General features: G+C 45.3%; 1 protein-coding gene across 2 annotated transcripts in view; it reads right to left on the bottom strand.

Moving 5' to 3' along the window:
* The window catches only part of casz1 (castor zinc finger 1), a 365,293-nt gene that overhangs the window by 75,268 nt on the left and 270,670 nt on the right, over positions 1 to 19,355 (bottom strand). For both annotated transcript variants that reach the window (XM_078557753.1, XM_078557754.1), the window contains exons 7-9: positions 18,331 to 18,366; positions 13,828 to 13,899; positions 1,483 to 1,539 (exon numbers count right to left, since the gene is read on the bottom strand). In XM_078557753.1, the coding sequence (XP_078413879.1) occupies positions 1,483 to 1,539; positions 13,828 to 13,899; positions 18,331 to 18,366 (165 nt within the window). The remainder of the gene's footprint in view (positions 1 to 1,482; positions 1,540 to 13,827; positions 13,900 to 18,330; positions 18,367 to 19,355) is intronic.

Genomic DNA, 19,355 nt, shown 5'->3' with positions numbered 1-19,355 from the left:
GCTGTTACAAAGGTACCGCTGTTCTCCTCATGCCTTTTGGTATTGATAAGCAGATCAAAAGACAGAAGCCAACTGCTTGAATGGGATTTGGTTTTCATGTCAAAGCCACCCCCATTTTAGCTGATAGTTTTTAAAACAGCGTTTGGATTTTATTCTGGGGAGGGTCAGATAGTATACGCTATTCATTAGAATCTAAAATCTCTAAAATGTATTTCTACTTGCTGATAGTTATCTGTAGAATTATAATAATCGTAATGAGTTCAAGTTTATGATGAGTCCTGTTCCTAAGCTAGAAACATAGCAACAGGGCCTAGTCTTGTGTTTTTTGTCTTCCAGGTAGCAAAACAACAAGGTGCAGTCAGAGGCAACAGTAACACAGTCAAATGCCTCACAAATTGGGCCCTGCATATGCAAAGCCTGTTGATAGGCTACTTAGTGACAAATAGAAGTTTCAAGCTGACTAAAAAGAAAAGTGCTCCCAGGTTAGAGGTTAGCTGTCAATAGACATGGCACTTTCTGACCGGTCTGTCACGTGGGGAACTGATGGCATTGTCGGCCTTTGGAACTATGGATCATTCCAAGTAGGACAAGCTAAACACAGCAAGCCTACCATCATTGTGGCTGTGCACCTTGGTTGTCAGACTACTGTATTTACATGGTGGAATGTACGGAGACTTGATGAAAAAAATCGAAATGGAGGGCGGCAGTGCATGGAGAGGTCGCTTCCCTTGGGCCTAGGGTTGCCAACCCTGGATGGATCTACTCCTGGAGGTTATCACAGGAGTCACCCTCCCATCTGCCCCACCTCCAATGTACTGCCATTGGCGGTCCAGCACACTAACCTACCAATCAGAAATCAAACAGATCATTCGATACCTAATTGGCCGCTTCTTGACAGTCAAACAACCCTTTTCCTTCTGTCTCCAATATTTTTACAATTAATAAGCGGAAGCGTTCACTCCTGGGTTTGTCCTACGGGGCTTACATCTGGTGGTGAGCTGGAGTTTAATCTTGAACATGGGGAGAGTCTCAGGCAGCCCTGGAGGGTTGGCAACCCTAAAAGAATGAGGGAGAGTTGGGGTGGGGGCCAGATGAAGGTGTGTTTGGACTCCTCATCTCCTTAAAAAAAAAACGTCATAGCAACCCAAGGGGGTGGCCTATCAGTTGATGGTAAGAGATTAAGGGTGTTGTTGGTGTCAGTTATAAGGGCTCGCTACAGAAACACATCATTCTAATAGTTTAATTCAGAAAGCTGCAGTGTCCCCGTTCCAACAAATCTACTTGTTCATCTCTGTTGGAGGATTTCATCAGTTCAATGACAGCCACACTCAAGGTGAGTCCTTGAGCTGATATAGCACAGCAGCAGCAGCAGGAATATAGGTAAAATGATTACAGCAGCAGCAGTGCCACAGCTGTAACATCCCCTTCCACCCATCACCTTCACAACTTCAGGTCATTTTCAAAAAATAAAAATTAACCAACCAGCATTCTCTGAGTAGATGGGGTGATTTGGGGTGGAGGCCATCAGCAGGTAGATTACTGCAATAAAATATAAATAACTTTAAAACATCAAGTGCTCAGGAGGGGACAGTTTCAAAAAGAAAACAAGAGCTAGGGGTGGGTGCGGAGTGGGGGGGTTGGTGGGGGGACATTGGTCTTCTGTTTACCTTTACTGTTACAGCAAGTGTTCCCGACAAGGTTACAAAGCAAGGTGAAGAAAAGGGAACACTGCAACATTAAATAGTCAACGGAAAGAGATCGGGGGGAACTCAACGCAGGATTCCAGACAGGACACAACATTAGAGACGTTGGCCAGGATTTTATGGCCCACACCGTGGCGTGTCTCCCCCCCACCAACCCCGGTGGGTGAAGCGAGCCATTTACATCTCCTTAATATCCCACCGGGCGGGGGTGGGGGGTAGGGGGTGCTGTGAAATCCTGGCAATTCTTAGTAACTCATTAGCGGCCTGTAAAAGCTCAGGAAAGAGCAGCAAAAGCCACACATGTCACTGTTGGAACAATTCGCACAGTGAGGCATAGATTTTAGTAATGGCATCCCCCCCCCCTACCCCCGGACGAGCGGTTTCCACAAAGGGATCGGGTGGGAGGAGGGGGCTTCCCTGTGGTTGTCAGATTTGCACTTTTCTAAATCTGCACAGCTCTTTATTTCTGTTACGGTATAGAGCAATAAACCATTTTCAGTAATAATAGTATTTTCTATATTCAGACGGGGGGGGGGTCACTGAGGATGTGTTAATACTTGGATGGGTACCTGGGAGGGGGAGGAATTAATACTTGGAGTGGTTTATTAACACTAGGAGGGGTTATCCAGAGGGTGTGTTAATATTTGCATGGTTTATACATGGAATTCCTAAAACTATGACAAGGGAGGAGGTTTGGACCCCAAAATGAAAATTACCTTCCAAACACGTTAATATTTAGCATTCATTCATCCTCCCTGTCTGCTGGGATTGATTTAAGGATCACATTGATGTTTGGAACATGTCTGTTTAAAAAAAGGGCTGGGAGTAGGGATTGATGAGGAATGGTATTGTGGTAGGGTTGCCAAATATTGTGTGCACCAGTGTGTGTGTGTGTGAGAGGTTGTGTGCGTGTGTGTGTGTGCGCTTGTGTGTGTGTACATGTGTGCGCGTGTGTGTGTATGTATGTGTGTGTGTGTGTGTGAGAGAGAGAGAGAAGCTGGGTTGTAAACAGAAGAGACTGAGCGATGCAGTTTGTTAGAATATTGTCCTTCCTCCCAGTGACCTGGGTATAAATTCAGGCTGAGTTTCCTCTCCTTTATGTCAGTAATGGTTCTAAAGTGGAATCAGTTTATCCACTTTCCAAACCAGCCTCCCATGGACACGAGTCTGTAGCACAAAACTGTCCTCATAATTCATAATTCATAAGTGGCAGATGGAAAATAGTTATTCGTAATTTTACACACTGCATATCAAACCTTCGCTGTAATTGTACTTCAACCTGTCTGATTCGGCTGCTAGGATTAGCTCAGAGGAGAGCTCGGGTCCATTAAAAAGACAGCCAATTAGAGAAGCTTATTCGCCAACACAATCGCCTTTCTAATGTTCCCCATCAGATATCACTGTCCTGAGGGATACAGCATGTGACATGCACCTAATGAATACCAATGCATACAGTGCATTCTGGGTGGTAATTACAGTGATGCCATGTAGCTAGCATTCATGCTACACAGTGTTCTGACTAGTTTGTAAAGAAACATACGTCTTTTGAACTTGAAGTAACTAATTCAATTATCGGGCACAATTATCGCAAAAAATGACAAGATGGGACAAGGATTTTACTTATTTTGGGTTAGAGAGATACAATCTCAATGAAGTTGGTTTACAATGGTAATGGAGGTCTTGTGGCATAGTGGCTAGTGTTCCTACCTCTGAGCCAGAAACTCTGAGTTTGAGTCCCACTCCAGGACTTGATGGCCAAGGAAGGTGTGTTCATAACGCAGCCAAACAGGCTGATCATCAACCTGCAAATCCATCCAACACACACCAATGGCAGGTGGTAAGAGTGGGAGAGATCCCTGGTCAGCCATGTGATGGACAGAACATTGGAGCCTCTACCATCACTATCCACAGCTCCAGACTACAACATGCATGTTACCACAACTCAGATTCCCCCAGTGAACTGTAACCTGTGTCAGAAAGTGCTGATACTGCGAGCACAATACTAGATTGCCCATAGCAAGTGAGCTTAGTTTACAAACTCCCCAACTCTATCTTTAACAAATTCTAGTTCTGTGAAAGGAGGTATGGGGACAGCAGGCTTTACAGTGTCCATGGAGTTACTGCAGACTATGATCCTGAATGCACTGCTATACTTGCCTCATTGACAAGGGAAAGTAATGAAATAACTGCAATATAAATTTCTCTAAATGGGGCTTAATTTTTGATTAAATGAAATCAAAACATTCTAATATTTAAGAAAAACTTTCCCAAGAGGGTCTTTTATGAGCCAATAGGTTGATAACTGTTAGTGTGTGATGACTAGAGTTATGAATAATGAAAGACATAATATTGTGATACTTGGATCAGAAGTCCTGTAAACTGGAAAGGAATGGGAAGAAATTCCATCTACTGGAATTCCATGTATTGACAGGAAATGGGACTTCTCCTTGGGTGGAGGGCTCACTAGCCTTCACTAGAGTGCATAGTGGAAGGTAATGAATGGGAGGGGCACTGTGGGGAGACGGTAGCGTAGTGGGAACGTCACTGGACTAGTACGCCAAATACTCCAGGGACACAGATTGAAATCCCACCAAGCCAACTGGTGGAATATAGATTCAATTAATCGATTGAAAGCTAGTCTCAGTAATGGTGACCATGACAACTATCATCGATGGTTGTAAAAACCCAACTGGTTCACTAATGTCCTTTAGGGAAGGAAATCTGCCGTCCCTCACCTGGTCTGGCCGATGTGTGACTCCAGACCCACAGCGATGGGGTTGATTTTTAACCCTGCCCTCTGAAAATGGCCCAGCAAGGCCACTCAGTTCAAGGGGGAATGAGGGATGGGCAACACATGCTGCCCTCGCCAGCGACACCCACATCCCATGAAAAAGAACGACAAAAGGACCTGTCTTCGGGCAGAGAGCTGCTGAAGAAGAATGAATGGGACTGGACATCAGACTAGATAATTGACCCACTGATGGCTCAGGAGACCGCTCACTGGACATGTCAGGAGAACTGTGTGTGTGTGTGTGACCTACAAGTTCACACAAAGAAGGGATTTATGATTTCGCCACAAACGAGCAGTGAAAATTGTTTCCCTAGCCTCCCCTCCAACCGGCTCAGTAACTCCTCTGGCTGGGTCCCAACATTCCTTTTTCCCAAATAATTGGCTTCCAACCCCTTTCTCTATTCACAGCGGTTCTCTGTGATAAGATGGCACACCAAATATGCAAAAACCAGCTCATTTATTTAGTTCATTTACAACAACAGCATTGGATTAAAGAGATACCTTTGAAAACGTGAAATAAAAACAGCAAGTTGTAACAAGATGTACAATCCACTGGAGCCTCAGAGTTGGCATTGGCGAGGAGGAGTTACCAACACTTTCTTTCAGACATTTCAATGCACCTTTCAGCTTTCAACATCCATACAGAGTGGATTATATTTTGCCTTAGAACTCTTTATTTTCATAATTAAATCCTAAATCCTTTTGCTAAATGTTGTTATTGTATTTTGCTTTATTTTTTTTGACAATGCTTATTTTGCATAACCGGTAATCCTTCCAAGGCTGAGATGCATTTGCCATTTTTTTTTTTAAATCAAAAAAAAAAGCAATTTGCTTCCTGCCCTTCCCCCTCCTCCTTCCACCACTGATCTGGTTTTCTCAATAAAGTCTTAAACAAGGAAAAATTATTGCATCGTCCATTAAACTGTCATATCTGGAACTTGTAGTTTGAAGGGATAAGTAAAAACAGGAAATTAATGTTTATGGGTGTATCTGGGAAACTATTTGTTAAAGAACGGAGTATATATATTTTTAACAATATAGCTGACAGTTTTCATAACTTCAATGCCAGCTGTTATTGGTAGTGGTCCCTGTGCACCCAGACTGAAGTGGCCCATCAGTAAATCTGTTGATGCTGCTCTGTCAAGCTCCACTTGCTGCACTTTAACTTTTGGACAACACTCAAGAGTAATTTGCTCTTTACACATTTCCATGTTTGCAAGGAGAGGTGTAACGCTAGTGGAGCCAGTCGAATAGGAAAGGCAGGATGCCGCCTACACAAAGAGACAAAAGATTGTCTTCGAGTGCTCCTTGAAATGGGAGACACCATTGTGCTCGTTATGGTCCCGGACTAACAATTCCGAAGATCGTGGGTTCGAATCCCACCTTGGAAACTCGCAATAAAATGAATTTGACAATCTGTGGGCTAGTCTAGGAAAGATGGGCTGCGGCCAAGCCAGACCTGGTTTACTGATCGACTTCAGTGAAAGAAATCTGTCGCCGCTCCATCTGACTTATTTGGCGCCAACCCGCTTGGCAAATGCAGCCTTGCCAGTGGCGCTCATTTTCCAAAGCCCAGTGAGAGAGATACTTCAGGGACTGTTTGTGGATCTTGCTGCTCACGGTCCCTCAGTGACAGGCAATCAGAGCGCCCGTGTGTCAGGGACACAATAACTCTTAATTATAGAGGGCCACTGTCGACACCAACTTTAAATAGGAGTCACCCTACCCGCCCACATTTAGAGATTGCAGTTGATATTTACTAGGACAATAAATGGGAATTTAAAATGAGGTGAATTAATTCTTGAAGATAGGGAGAAAGATTTTTTAAAATGGCGAGTCGGAAACTGTAATTTTATTGTTCAGGCTGTGTGTATACGAAGACGTTTTTACTCCTCAGCTGAGAGGAAGATTCCGCCCTTGGAACAGAAGCAAAATACTGAGGATGCTGGAAATCTGAAATAGAAACAGAAAGTGCTGGGGAAACTCAGCAGGGCTGGAGAGGGAAACCGAGTTAATGCTTCGAGTCCAACATGACTCTCCTTCAGAATTGCTCTGTGCAATTCGGCAGAGCGTCACTGCCTCTCTACCATTGTCTCAGGGTCCGGAAGAGAGGCTGGTGGACTCGAGCCGAAGCTGGGAGATTTGAAAGCTTCCATCTCATGTGGAAATCCCAGAACAAATGTTGGGGAGCACTTTCCTTTAGTGAGTGATAGCGAAACCCTGGTACCAGCTCAAAGGCATCAGCAACACTCCTCAAGCACTAATGCCTCTCAGAAGGTTAATTTAAGTGAGAGGAGCTGCCTGATTGAGCCAGCCTGGTCAAACACCTTCAAATAAGAACTGGGCAATAGAAGGAACCACTGAAGCTAATTTCCTGGGCTTGATTTTCAATTCGGGGCTGTGAATATGTAAATATAAATTTACATGTAAATGCAAATTTAAATGTGAATGCCATAATTGGACGGGACCAGATTGGTGGCACCAAGCATTACCAGGAAGTGGGAGCTGCCTGCAAAGCGTGATTGGTAAAAACAGGCGGCAGCCATGATGGGGCATGTTGCTGCCTTGCATAAGAGAGCAGGCAGCTCCTCAGAGGACCAGCAGCCTCATCATGCACAAAAGTAGCCAAATGAAAGGTACTGTGCTTGATCCAGTACCAAGAATCCCCAGCTTCTCAAATTTTTCACCTTATATATAAAAGGGATTTTCACTGCTGCCTGCCTTGAAAAGATGCCTGTGTGCTAACGTACACCAGACTGTTTGGGTTCGCTGATTTTAAAATTGAAAATTACCTTCTCCTCCTCCCCAGCCAGTTATCAAGCTCCCTCGAGGAGCTTAACAAGCTGGGAATTGGAGGTGAGTGGGTTCCTGACACCCTGCACCTCTCCCTGAGACCCCCCAGCCCTCACTTTGAAAACTCCAGCGTGCCCCGGAGCTGTTGAGATCCAGGGGTGTCCTCCGGGAAGGCGATTTTCAAATCGCTCATCAACGGAACGTCTGCCCCCACCCCCCACCGCCCACCCCACTCCGTGCACCCACTCCCACCCCCACCCCCACCCCCACCGCTTCTGCCTCCTCGGTGCTTCGAGTCCAAAAACCCGACCCATTAGAGACACTCAACTTTTGGCGACTCTCACATTCGGAGTCTGCAGTGCTCCACCCACCCTGATACTTTGCCATCCCCGATACTGCATCCTTAAACTCAGATTGCTAATCGGTGTTCCGAACTTTTCCCTTTTTTCCTAAACATCAATGGATTCTTCCAGCAGACAGTGTACTTAATCAGCCAGTAACTGCAAAAAGTTCAATTTAAACTGGAATGTTTAAAGTTACAATAAAAGTTGCTCATAGCTACTGTGGCATTCATTACCAATGCCGGGCCCTCTAACCTTGATGTAATGAATATTTTAAACTGACTTTAGCAAAGCATATGCTTGTTTATCCCCCACACTAGATATTTTTGCCATCAAATTAAAGCTTTCCTTGCAATCTCATGCCAGAATGTTATGCGATAGCCAAGAGTGGAAATGCACTCTCAGTGCACTCTTAGACTCATTATATATTGACAATGATGACTGTCGAAACCCCCTCAATTATAATGAAAAACATACAAATAAACATTTGGATTGTTGCTGCCAAAAGCACCATCTGCCAAAGCAGTAAAATCCACAGGAAAAAGCTAACTAAGAGATTTTTTTTTTAAAACGGAGATTATCCCGTGGTTGCTTTTTAGTGATCACACTGCAGAGTTCATTTAGCTAATTGAATACCAAAGCTCCAGCATTTTGGGCACATTAAACCATTTTAAAGACTAAAAAAAAAAATCCACACGTGAAATGCAGTCCTCATTTTATGATGGCATTGGCCTCTGGACAGTTTCATCTCCACCGCATCAGTCTAATTGGCTGATTATATTCGCTGACAATTAAATATTAATGATGTAATGACACAGTGATTGCTACAGATCTCAAATGACTATAATACCGGCATTTTGATGTCTATTAAAAAAAAAACCTCCAGTTCAGAGGGTGCGTAAAATCATTTGAATAAAGATGGAGATAAGCGTCTATCGGTCAAAATACGAAGTCATAAGATATGGGTGGCGGTGGGGGTGGGTCTTTACCCCTTCTTGAAATCTAGACACCTCATCAAATTAGGGGCAATTTTTCAAGGGCTGGTGTCTAGATGTCCTACAGCATCAGATCCACACAGCAGCATTTCCTTTGTCTGAGTGCTTTAAATAAGGAGATTGAAACAGTATCGCAGCTTATCTTGTGCTGGTACGACCATCAGCGCAGAGATGTTTAGACAAATTTTATGCATTATGTAGAGCAAATATCAAAACAGAGGGCTTGGCAGATGCAACGGAGGCCTCGTTAAAATTCCTTAATTAAATCTCTGTCACAAATGGAATCAGCTCCTGGATTTTTTTGCAGGCTACTGTTTCTGTTTGCTGCAAATATTTAGTTAAACTTGCATCAAGAATGTATTTCTTTCACTAAAGGTCCTCACCCTGAAATAAGTACAAGCAGCTAATCGGATATGGAAATGTGACGTTTCGGCAGGTTACACAGTCACAGCTGCCGTCCAGAGAGAAAAAAAACAACCCTTTCCCATTCTTCCTCTGTGGCAATAGAAAAGCGTTACAAAACTAGTCTCGACTCCTGTTCGGACACTGAGGGATTCAAGGGATCTGGGAATAGGGCGGGAAATGGGGTTGAGAAAGGAGATCTGCCACGATCTTATTGAATGCCGGAGCGCAGGCTCCCGGGGCTGTAGAGCCTGCCCCATCTCCTGTGTCAGCTGATGAAGAACCATCCAGGCCTAATCCCACGCTCTAGTTCTTCGTCCTTAGTCTTGTAGGTTAGAGCACCTCAAATCGCAAACCCAAGCGTGTTTGAAAGGCGACGAGGGTTTCTGCCTCTACCACCCTTTCAGGCAGTGAGTTCCAGACTCCCACCACCCTCTGGGTGAAATAAATTCTCCTCAGCTCCCTTCTAATTCCTTCTGCCAATTACTTTGCCAAGGGCTCTAGGTCCTTCCTATCCACTCTATCTAGGCCCTTATGTCCATATATATGAGTTTGCTAAGTTGTGGAAGATATTTTAACACCTGCATTTTGTAGGTATGTGTTCTCATCTTTGTTGTGACTTTGTAACATAAGAACATAGGAATATTGGACTTAGGAGCAGGAATAGGCCATTCAGCCTATTGAGCCTCCTCTACCATTCAATAGGGCCATGGCTGATCTGTTTGTGGTCTCAGCTCCACTTTCCTGTCTAACCCTTGGCTGCCTTGTTTGTCAAAAATCTGTCTAACTCTGTTTTGAATAAATTCAATGACCCAGCCCCCACTGCTTTCTGGGGAAGAGAATTCCACAGACTAATGATCCTCTGAGAGAAACATTTTCTCCCCATCTCCGCCTTAAACTGTGTCCCCTAGTTCTAGTCTCCCCAAGAAGAGGAAACATCCTCCTGGTATCCACCCTGTCACGTCCCCTCAGGATCTTATATATTTCAATAAAACCACCTCTCATTTGTCTAAACTCCAATGGGCATAGACCCAACCTGTTTAACCTTTCTTCATAAGATAAGCCCCTCATCCCAGGAATGAGTCGAGTGAACCTTCTCTGAATCACCTCTAATGCGATTGTGTCCTTTTTCAAAGAAGGAGAACAAACTGTACACGGTATTCCAGAAGTGGTCTCACCAATGGTCTGTACAGCTGCAGTAAACCTTCCCTATGTTTATATTCCACTCCCCTTGAGATAAACACCAACATTCCATATGCTTTCCCAATCACTTGCTGTCCCTGCATACAGTAAAGGTAGGGATGAGCTCACTGCTGTAATAGCTCTGCTCTCCCTGTGTTATTTTGCAGTTGCATTACTCTACTCCATCCAGCTGCAACTTGCATCTTTTTTGCATTCTTCTGGAATCAGGTTGTGTTGAAGTGTCATGGTTCCCAGCAGCAAGATCAATATTGACATCCTGACCTTGACAATGGCATCTTACCCTAACAACAGTAACTGTACAAGTCCAGCTCTGACAGTAATGTCAATGGAAAATCACCACAAGGAGCCATGGTGGCATCAAAAGCATTGGCTCCCATCACAATACTAACGCTAGTCCTGACTCAATTATTACAACCCCTTAGTTGTAATTCCAAGACTTTCCCAATGGCTGGTACTTTGATCTAAAAGTGGAAGGCCAGCACGGGCCCAGGATGAACATGGCACCCCTCTCTTCACTCAAGAATTAGGAGCAGGAGTAGGCCATTCGGCCCATCGAGCTTGTTCTGCCATCCAGTAAAATCATGGCTGATCTGATTGTGGCCTCAACTCCACTTTCCAGTCTGCTCCCCCATTACCCTTGAGTCCCTTGTCTATCAAACATTTAATTTGGCCTTGAATATAATCAATGACCCAGCCCCAGTCTGAGCAAGAGGATTCCACAGGCTAATGACCCTCTGAGAGAAAACATTTCTCCTTATCTCAGTCTTAAGTGGGAGACCCCTCATTTTTAAACTGTGCCCCCCCAGTTCTAGATTTCCCACAAGGGGAAACATCCTCTCAGCATCCACTCTGTCGAATCCCCTCAGGATCTGATATGTTTCAATAATTAAAGTAAAAGTGAGGATGTTATGCTTTAGTTATACCGGGCATTGGTGAGACTGCACCTCGAATACTGTGTGCAGTTTTGGTCTCCTTATTTAAGGAAGGATGTAAATGCGTTGGAGGTGGTTCAGGGGAGGTTTACTAGATTGATACCTGGAATGAGTCGGTTGTCTTATGAGGAAAGTTTAGACAGCCTGGGCTTGTTTCCACTGGAGTTTAGAAGAGGTGGATTGATTGGATTGAAGTATATAAGATCCTGAACGGCCTTGACAAGGTGGATGTCAAAAGGATGTTTCCTCTTGTAGGTGAGTCCAGAACTAGGGGGCACGGTTTTAACATTAAATTTAGGACAGAGATGAGGAGAAAGGGTTGTGCGACTTTGGGACTCTCCGCCTCAGAAGGTGGTAGAGGCGGGGTTACTGAATATTTTTAAGGCAGAGGTAGATAGATTCTTGTTAGGCAAGGGAATCAAAGGTTATCGGGGGTAGATGGGAATGTGGAATTCCAAACACAAGCAGATCAGCCATGATCTTATTGAATGGCGGAGCAGGCTCGAGGGGCCGAATGGTCTACTCCTGCTCCTATTTCTTATGTTCTTGTGTAACCTGCTCAACCTTTTCTCACACCACCAAATATTAGCACTAGGCTGTCCAGGATGGACCCAAACACTAGTCATAGTCATTACAGCATGGAATGAGGCCATTCAGCCCATCCAGTCCTTGCAAGTTCGAGGATGGCCAGTAGTTTTTGAGTCTTGCTCATAACCGATAGAGCAATGAGTTTACTCATCTGATGATCCCATCAGAGCAGGTGTGAACTAGGCAGGAAAGGGAATGGATTCAAATATCGTAGGTTTCCTGAGTTCAGCCTGAGATTCTTGTGGATTCTATTTTATTGACTTGGAATCAATCCAACAAATATCTGCCTGACTCTTGGGCATGAGGGAAGTTTCACCTGGAGCCAAGTTGGCTTTCCTGCATGAGCGTGTTCACCTTAGGCCGTGTGTGAAAATGATTCACCTGCAAAACGTGCAGGGGGCTCGATTCAAGCCATGCCCTCCCCTGGGGGCCTGGTGCTGGCAGAGGCGAGGAGGAAATAGGGCCTGTGGGACTGGACTCCCGTCAGTGTGGCCTGCACTCTGCTGAACAGCAGCGGTCAATCTCTCCCGCTTGCCTCTGAAGTGGAAAAATATTAAAATATGAACTTATCTGCCTGTCTTTGGCCTGTCCCAGATCCTCCAGTCAATGAGGGTGTGGATGGGGCCTGGCGGGGAGGAGGGGAGCAAGGAGAAGGACATCGATAAGGACATGACACTCGGATGCCCCTGGACCTGGTCACCCAGTGAGGGGATTCTCATAAAAATGTAGCTGGAGAAAACCATTTGCCTACGAGCGATGAACCTGGCCCAAGACCAACCCCTGCCCTTGCTGTGCCCCTCAGGGAAACCCCAAATAATCCCAGGGCAATGTAAACAAGGGAGTGTGCTGGTACATTGGAGGCTCTCCCCCCTTTTCCCCCTGGTCTTTGGAGCAGGGGAAATGGGAGAATTGCCAGGTTACGCTCCGTAGAAGTAATTTTGACTTAGGACAATAAAGAACCAAAAATAAGGAGAAGTGTTTGATGGGTAGCTGAGTTGAGTTTTTTTTTAACTTATTCATGGGATGTGGGTGTCACTGGCTAGACCAGCATTTATTGCCCATCCCTAATTGCCCTTGAGAAGGTGGTGGTGAGCTGCCTTCTTGAGCCGCTGCAGTCCATGTGGTGTAGGTACACCCACAGTGCTGTTAGGGAGGGAGTTCCAGGATTTTGATCCGGCGGTGGTGGAGGGAGTGGATGTTTGTGGATGGGATGCCAATCAAGCGGCTGCTTTGTCCTGGGTGGTGTCGAGCTTCTTGAGTGTTGTTGGAGCTGCACTCATCCAGGCAAGTGGAGGGTTTTTCATTGTACTCCTGACTTGTGCCTTGTAGATGGTGGACAGGCTTTGGGGAGTCAGGAGGTAGCATTGCCCTTTACACCCTATTGTCCAGGAGATTAAATGATCCGCTACTTGTGAAGCTCAAGAGACTTTGCTCAACAATCTTGATTTTGTTCAAATTTAGACCTTTGTGGCTTCCACTTGGAAATGATTCGAGCTGTGTTCCTTATTGGAATGAGCGTGTCGTGGAGATGACCAGTCTGTGTACGTAGTTGGCATACAAACACTATTGATAACAGAAGTCTTATTCAAATGCTTGGTGTGTGAACAATTGTTAGAATTGTTTATTTTCTTCCTGGTTGAGGCAGACGGAGCTCTGAGCTCCCCGTACCCCAGCCTGAGAAACGTACAACACACCTGGTACACCTGTGGTATCTGCATTTCTGACTCACAACCTTTACAACATCACTGGCTCAAGATTAAGAGGGTTTGAGGACAATTTTGTGCTGTGGACTAGCCTTGACTGGGCAACAGCATCCCTCCGAGTGGGACTCCTAACATTGTGTCCAGGCGGAGACCTACCAGTCCAGTACCTGCTAAAGCAGCTCTTAAAGGGACAGTGTTCGAACATTCTGCATCAACTAGTCTTCCATTCCATGTAAGCCTCCATTCAAAATATGCCAAGTGGTATGTTTTGCAAATTACTAAATGACTTTGAAATGCAGCCAACACAGAACAATAAAAGCCTGGATGTGTTTCCTTCAAAAGAAAACATTTTTTATAGAATATAAAATTTGCATACCTGGCGATATACTTTTGGTAGATATTCGCATCATCAGTAACAGCCCCTGGCTTCTCTGATGATAATCCATTCCTGTTTTTTTTTTAAACAGTAAAGGAAAATGGAAGGTTAAATTACAATAGGTTTCACATTCGAAAAAAATATATAAACTGACAGGACAAATCTAAGAGTCAGTGCTTGTTTCATGCTCTGTCTTTCTGTCTCAGGCTCATACTTGACAGGTTCTGGATGCTTAAGTTTCTAAGCATTGAAACTTCATGTTAATTATAGGTTTTGAGCAGGAACATTATGAAAATAATTCATGTCAGATTTTAACCCTTTGATTTCTCTCTCCACCTGAATCAGAACCATTTACAGATGAGACGACTATGAGCCCGGGGTGAATTCTACACAACTCTGTAGTTTCAAGTTGCTCTTTAGGGTCTCTGCATATTTGGCTGCACCTGAACCAAGTCCCATGGCCATCTGCTGAGAGCCCATAAATCTCCGAATTATTCCTCTGTACGTAGATGGTAAGCGTGTCAATCGGTTTAAAATGACTGGTGTTGCTTTGGGGAGGGTGAATGAACCAATCACAATGCAGAATAAATGGGTGTGTGACATTCCAGCTGCACAATAGATACTTTAATGTCACAAATGTAAAATTACAGGAGGGTGTGCAAATTCTGGCATAAGACATAAATTAAATATGATTCTTACATTGTATTTCTGCAGTTTGACGCCTACGTGTTTCAGTTCTGCTCTCTGTGATGGAGTAGCCAGTACAATGTTTCAAAGTGACCTGGTTTGAGGTTGGCTGGAAGAGGTTGCTCACTACCCTCAGTGCAGCAATATTATAAATAACTAAAACAAAAACAGAATTACCTGGAAAAACTCAGCAGGTCTGGCAGCATCGGCGGAGAAGAAAAGATTACTATTTCACAATTACCCACTCTGCAGAGAGGAAACTGGCCTTAAAGTGTTTTTGTTATCTTCATTTTAGAAAAATTTACTTGAATGACCAATGGGCTGTTTTAATATTCCAACCTTTCTAATTTCATAAAAATAAAGATGGTGTCACTTTCTCTCTCTCTGTTTTGATGATGCTACCTCCCACAACAGCGTTTCTGACATATCTTCCCTTTTCCTTAGCCAAGGATCTCCCCACCACTGTGGCTGACAGGGCCCCCAACCATGTCTGACCCATCTTCCGCACTTCTGTCCTCACCCCTTCCCCTCCCTCCCAGGACCATGGTCAGGTTGCCCTGGTCCTCACTTTCCACCCTGCCAGCCTCCGTACGCAAAGGATCATCCTCCGCCATTTTCACCAACACCAGCACGATGCCTCCACCAAACACATCTTCCCCTCCCCTCCCCAACATTCCTAAGGGACAGTGATTGAAAAAAAAAGGAAATTTTGAAGCTAATTTTTAACATGTCCCTGCTCATGTGACAGAGTCACACAAGCGGGGGACGTGTTTTCATTATTTTTAATATCTTTATTTTTACAGTTCAAAATCTTCGGCTCCCTGAGGCAGCTCAGTGCCTTCAGGGAGCTTTCACTGAGCGCACCCCCAGCTCGCGCACCACCCGCTCCCACCCCGGCAGCGCTGAGGCTCTCAGCGCGCCTTTCACGTCGGCTGGCCGTTAATTGGTCGGCCAGCGTGAAATCGCGAACGGGACCCGATTGCGGGCGTCAATCGGCACACCCACCGTGTCCACCCGATAAGGTAAAAATCCTGCCCTAGTCTTTAAGATTATCATTACCACTCCACTTGCCTTGCGTTTCATAACATCTTTGCCATTTAATCTCCCTAACCCTCGATCCTATCCCTGACCTTCTTATTTTGCTCCACCTGCCCCTCCCCCTTTTTCAAAAGCATAAAACCCATCACATTTCTACCTCTTTCCAGTTTCAAAGAGGAGTCATATTGGATGCAACAGGTTAGCTCCGTTTCTCTCTCCACAGACGCTGCCAGACCTGCTGAGTCTTTCCAGCATTTTCTGTTCTTATTTCAGATTTCCAGCGTCCGCAGTATTTTGCTTTCGCTTTCCCTCTCCCTGTTTTAATTTGCTTTCCACCTTGGAATGTGCCGGGGATGTAACTATCGCGCTGGGTTTGATGGGCACTGACTTGGTGTCGGATGTTAACCATAGTGAAACCTCCATGGTCACAGCTGACACCCCCTCCCTCACACCCACCTCATTCTAAACCCAGCACCATGTTGAAGAGTTTCCAAACCCCGAGGCACAGATGCATTTTCCCATAAGTACGGCCTCCTTTTGCTTCATAGAGATGCTCTTCCCCCTAATAGAGACACAACCCACTTCCCTAATCACCGATTGGGAAGAGCCCAGCTCATATGGAAGGATGTGCAGGGTTACTGGGTGAAGGATGGAGGAGTGGCACCAGGTGAATTATTCATTCAGCCAGTCAGTGGAGACCATGACGGGCTGAGTGGCCTCCTTCTGTGCTGTAACAATTCTGAGATTCTATAACTTCATCGTGTGTCAGAATGGTGATATAATTTAGCCAGCTCAGCTCAGTGACTGCATCCCTGCTCCAAAAGGAGAAGGTTGTGAGATTAAACCTCGCTCTAGGATTCAAGCATTTAAATCTAGTCTGGTCCTTGGGTGGAACACGGAGAGGGGCCTGGGTTATTAAAGGTGTGGTTCTTTGGATGAGACATCAAGCTGAGGCCCTCACTGCCTGCTCAGCAGAGTATTAAAGAAAACGCACAAGGCACCATCTTGGGGAGAAATAGGGGCCAACATTCCTTCCTTGGTCAAAAGCATCAGAACAGATTGGGGTGGGAAGTTGTCTGTGTTCTGCCTATTTCTTGGCACAATCTGCAGGTGGTTGGTTGCACTACCAAATATACAGGACCCATTATTTTTTAGGCATCCTTAAAAACAACATTAGTCCAATGAATGTGTAAATTAGGAGGCTTAATGCCTGTTCAATGCTCTTGTTTTGTCACTGTCTGGCCTACTCCACTCAGGATTCATGGGTGTTGGCCAAAGGGAAAAGTTTTAATGATTACATTTTTTATCAACGGCCTTTCGGTGAGGGTCAGAGGAGCAGGAGTTCTCTTCCTTACTCCATTAGGAGTTCCAGTTCTGCTCCCCTCACCCTGACCCTCTGCTCTTTTACCTCCCCACGCAGTCTATTCCGCCTCCCCCTCACGCCACTCCTGGGACATATCTCAGAGCCGCAGCTCTGAACTGCCATCTCCTGTTGGACAAGATGCCCAAAAAAGTGAGGCAGAGCTGGTGCCACACCTCAGTTACTCAAAGGAAGTCCAAGGGTTAATTTCCGTCCATCCTCCAAGCCTCTTGCTTCAGGGGTCACGACCTCTGCAGCCTCAAGGCTGGGACCACTGGAATAGGACCTAATAAGTGCGGCCTCAGGGAGATTGGCTCCGAATTAAAATTAGCAATAAAAATGATAGAAAAATTTCCCCAACATGTTCCCTCATGTGACACTGTCACATGAGTTGTGGCATGTCCATAACTTTAACTGAAACCTTTATTAAAAATTTAAATACCCTCATGAAACCTCATCCCGCCCATGTGCTTTTTCTGAAGCCCGCCAGGGCTCCCGGCCTGTCCGCCAACCTTAAGGTTGGACGGGCAGGCCCATTAATGATTTTAATTAGTTTTTCAATGGCCTCAATAGGCCGTTGACAGGTCGGTGGACGCACAGCTGACCTGGCTGCCGCCCCACTCGCCGACCGGAAGATGCTGCCCATAAAAACCCATCTGGTTCACTCATGTTCTTTAGGGAGGGAAATCTGCTGTCCTTACCCAGTCTGGCCCACATGTGACTCCAGACCCACAACAATGTGGCTGACTCTTAAACTGCCCTCTGAAATGGCCCAGCAAGCTCTATTAGTGTGTGTTTGTCTCGGGATTCCCTGTTTCTTACTCTAGAAGAGATCTTGCTAGAGACAATGGTCTTTTGTTCAAAGTATCTTTATTTACATCACTTGCTATTTATAAGGTTATAGAACATCAGCTACATCTCCTCTCTAAGGTGCCTCTCACTCATCTTATATCAGTGAGTGGCATCACTATGACATAGCTCCTTACACCCACGCTCAGTAGCTAGCAGTAGAGTTAACTCATTACACTACACAAGCCACTCAGTTCACAGACAGTTAGAGACACACAACAAATGATGGCCTTGCTAGTGATGACCACATCCCATCAAAAGAATAACACAAAGAGCTCCAGGGCTTTGTGAGGGTATGAAAGACACTATATAACCCGAAGATCTTCCTCCTCTTTAATGTGAACTTGCCCAGTTCAAGAATGGAATGCTCAAATCTGCCCAGATTAGCACAATTCCTACCCTCAGAACCAAGCCTGTCACCCTAAAGCCAACTGGACCTGAAGGAGGTTTCCCCAACTTAGTAAGGAGGATGTACGTCTGAACTCAAAAGTCTTTGGACTTATAAACACTCCCCAGCCCTCCAACACCCCCACACCCTCCGTGTAGGCCAAGCACAATCTCATTCTTACCGGTTAACTGCAGACACGTTCGAACTGGGCAACCTTCTGTAGGGAAAGAAATGCACAGAGATGAGCTTCTCACAAACGCACGTTGCAGATATTTTGTTTTTCCATTTCTCCCGCGTTTTCCCTGGGTTTACCACGATCAGCTATTATTCCTGGATCCCCAGGAGGACCTGAAGGCTGTTAGAAATGTCCCAAGGCACTTCACGGGAGCATTATCAAATAAAATTTAACACTAAAGCCACACAAGGAGATATTAGGGCAGATGACCAAAAGCTTTGTCAAAGAGGTAGTTTTTTAAAGGAGCGTATTAAAAGGAGGAGAGAGAGGTGGAGAGAGTTAGGAAAAGAATACAGAATTTAGGGACTTGGCAGCTGAAGGCATGGCCACCAATGGTAGAGCGATTAAGTTTGGGAGGTCAGGTAGATGAGCTCGGAGGTTTCAGAGAGTTGTGGGGCTGGATGGGGTTACAGGGTGATGGAGGAACGAGGCCATGGAGGGTTTTTGATACAAGGATGAGAATTTAAAATTGTTTAACTGGGATCCAATGGAAGTCAGCGAACACAGGGGTGAAAGGTGAAGAGGACTTGGTGCGGATTATGATAAGCCTACCAGGGTTTTGATGGAGTTTAAGTTCACAGAGAGTGGAAGATAGGAGGCTGGTTGGGAGTGCGTTAGAAACATCAGATTAAGAGGCAACAAACGCAGGAAGGAGGGTTCAGCAGCGGGTGAGCCTGGCGACGTCCTGGGAGAGGTCTTAGCGATGGCCTGGATATGCGGAAGGAAACTCATCCTGGGGCCAAATCCAAAGGTTGTGAACTGTCTGGTTCAGCCTGAGACAGTGGCCAGGGAGGGGAAAGGATTCAGTGGTGAGGGGGGGTGAAGCCTGTGGTGGGGACCAAAGACACATCTTCTCTGTTTAGTTGGAGGAAACTATTGCTCATCCTTCAGCAAAGGCATATTTCGCTGAGCTGCCATGCTGTAAATCTCGATGAACTTGCAATAGCAAGATCAGAAAGCAATAAACCGAG

The sequence above is a fragment of the Cetorhinus maximus genome, chromosome 15 (assembly GCF_964194155.1).
Source record: "Cetorhinus maximus chromosome 15, sCetMax3.hap1.1, whole genome shotgun sequence".
Classification (NCBI taxonomy): Eukaryota; Metazoa; Chordata; class Chondrichthyes; order Lamniformes; family Cetorhinidae; genus Cetorhinus; species Cetorhinus maximus.
The sequence above is the reverse complement of the archived record's forward strand: the minus strand, read 5'-3'. Positions and strand labels throughout refer to the sequence as shown.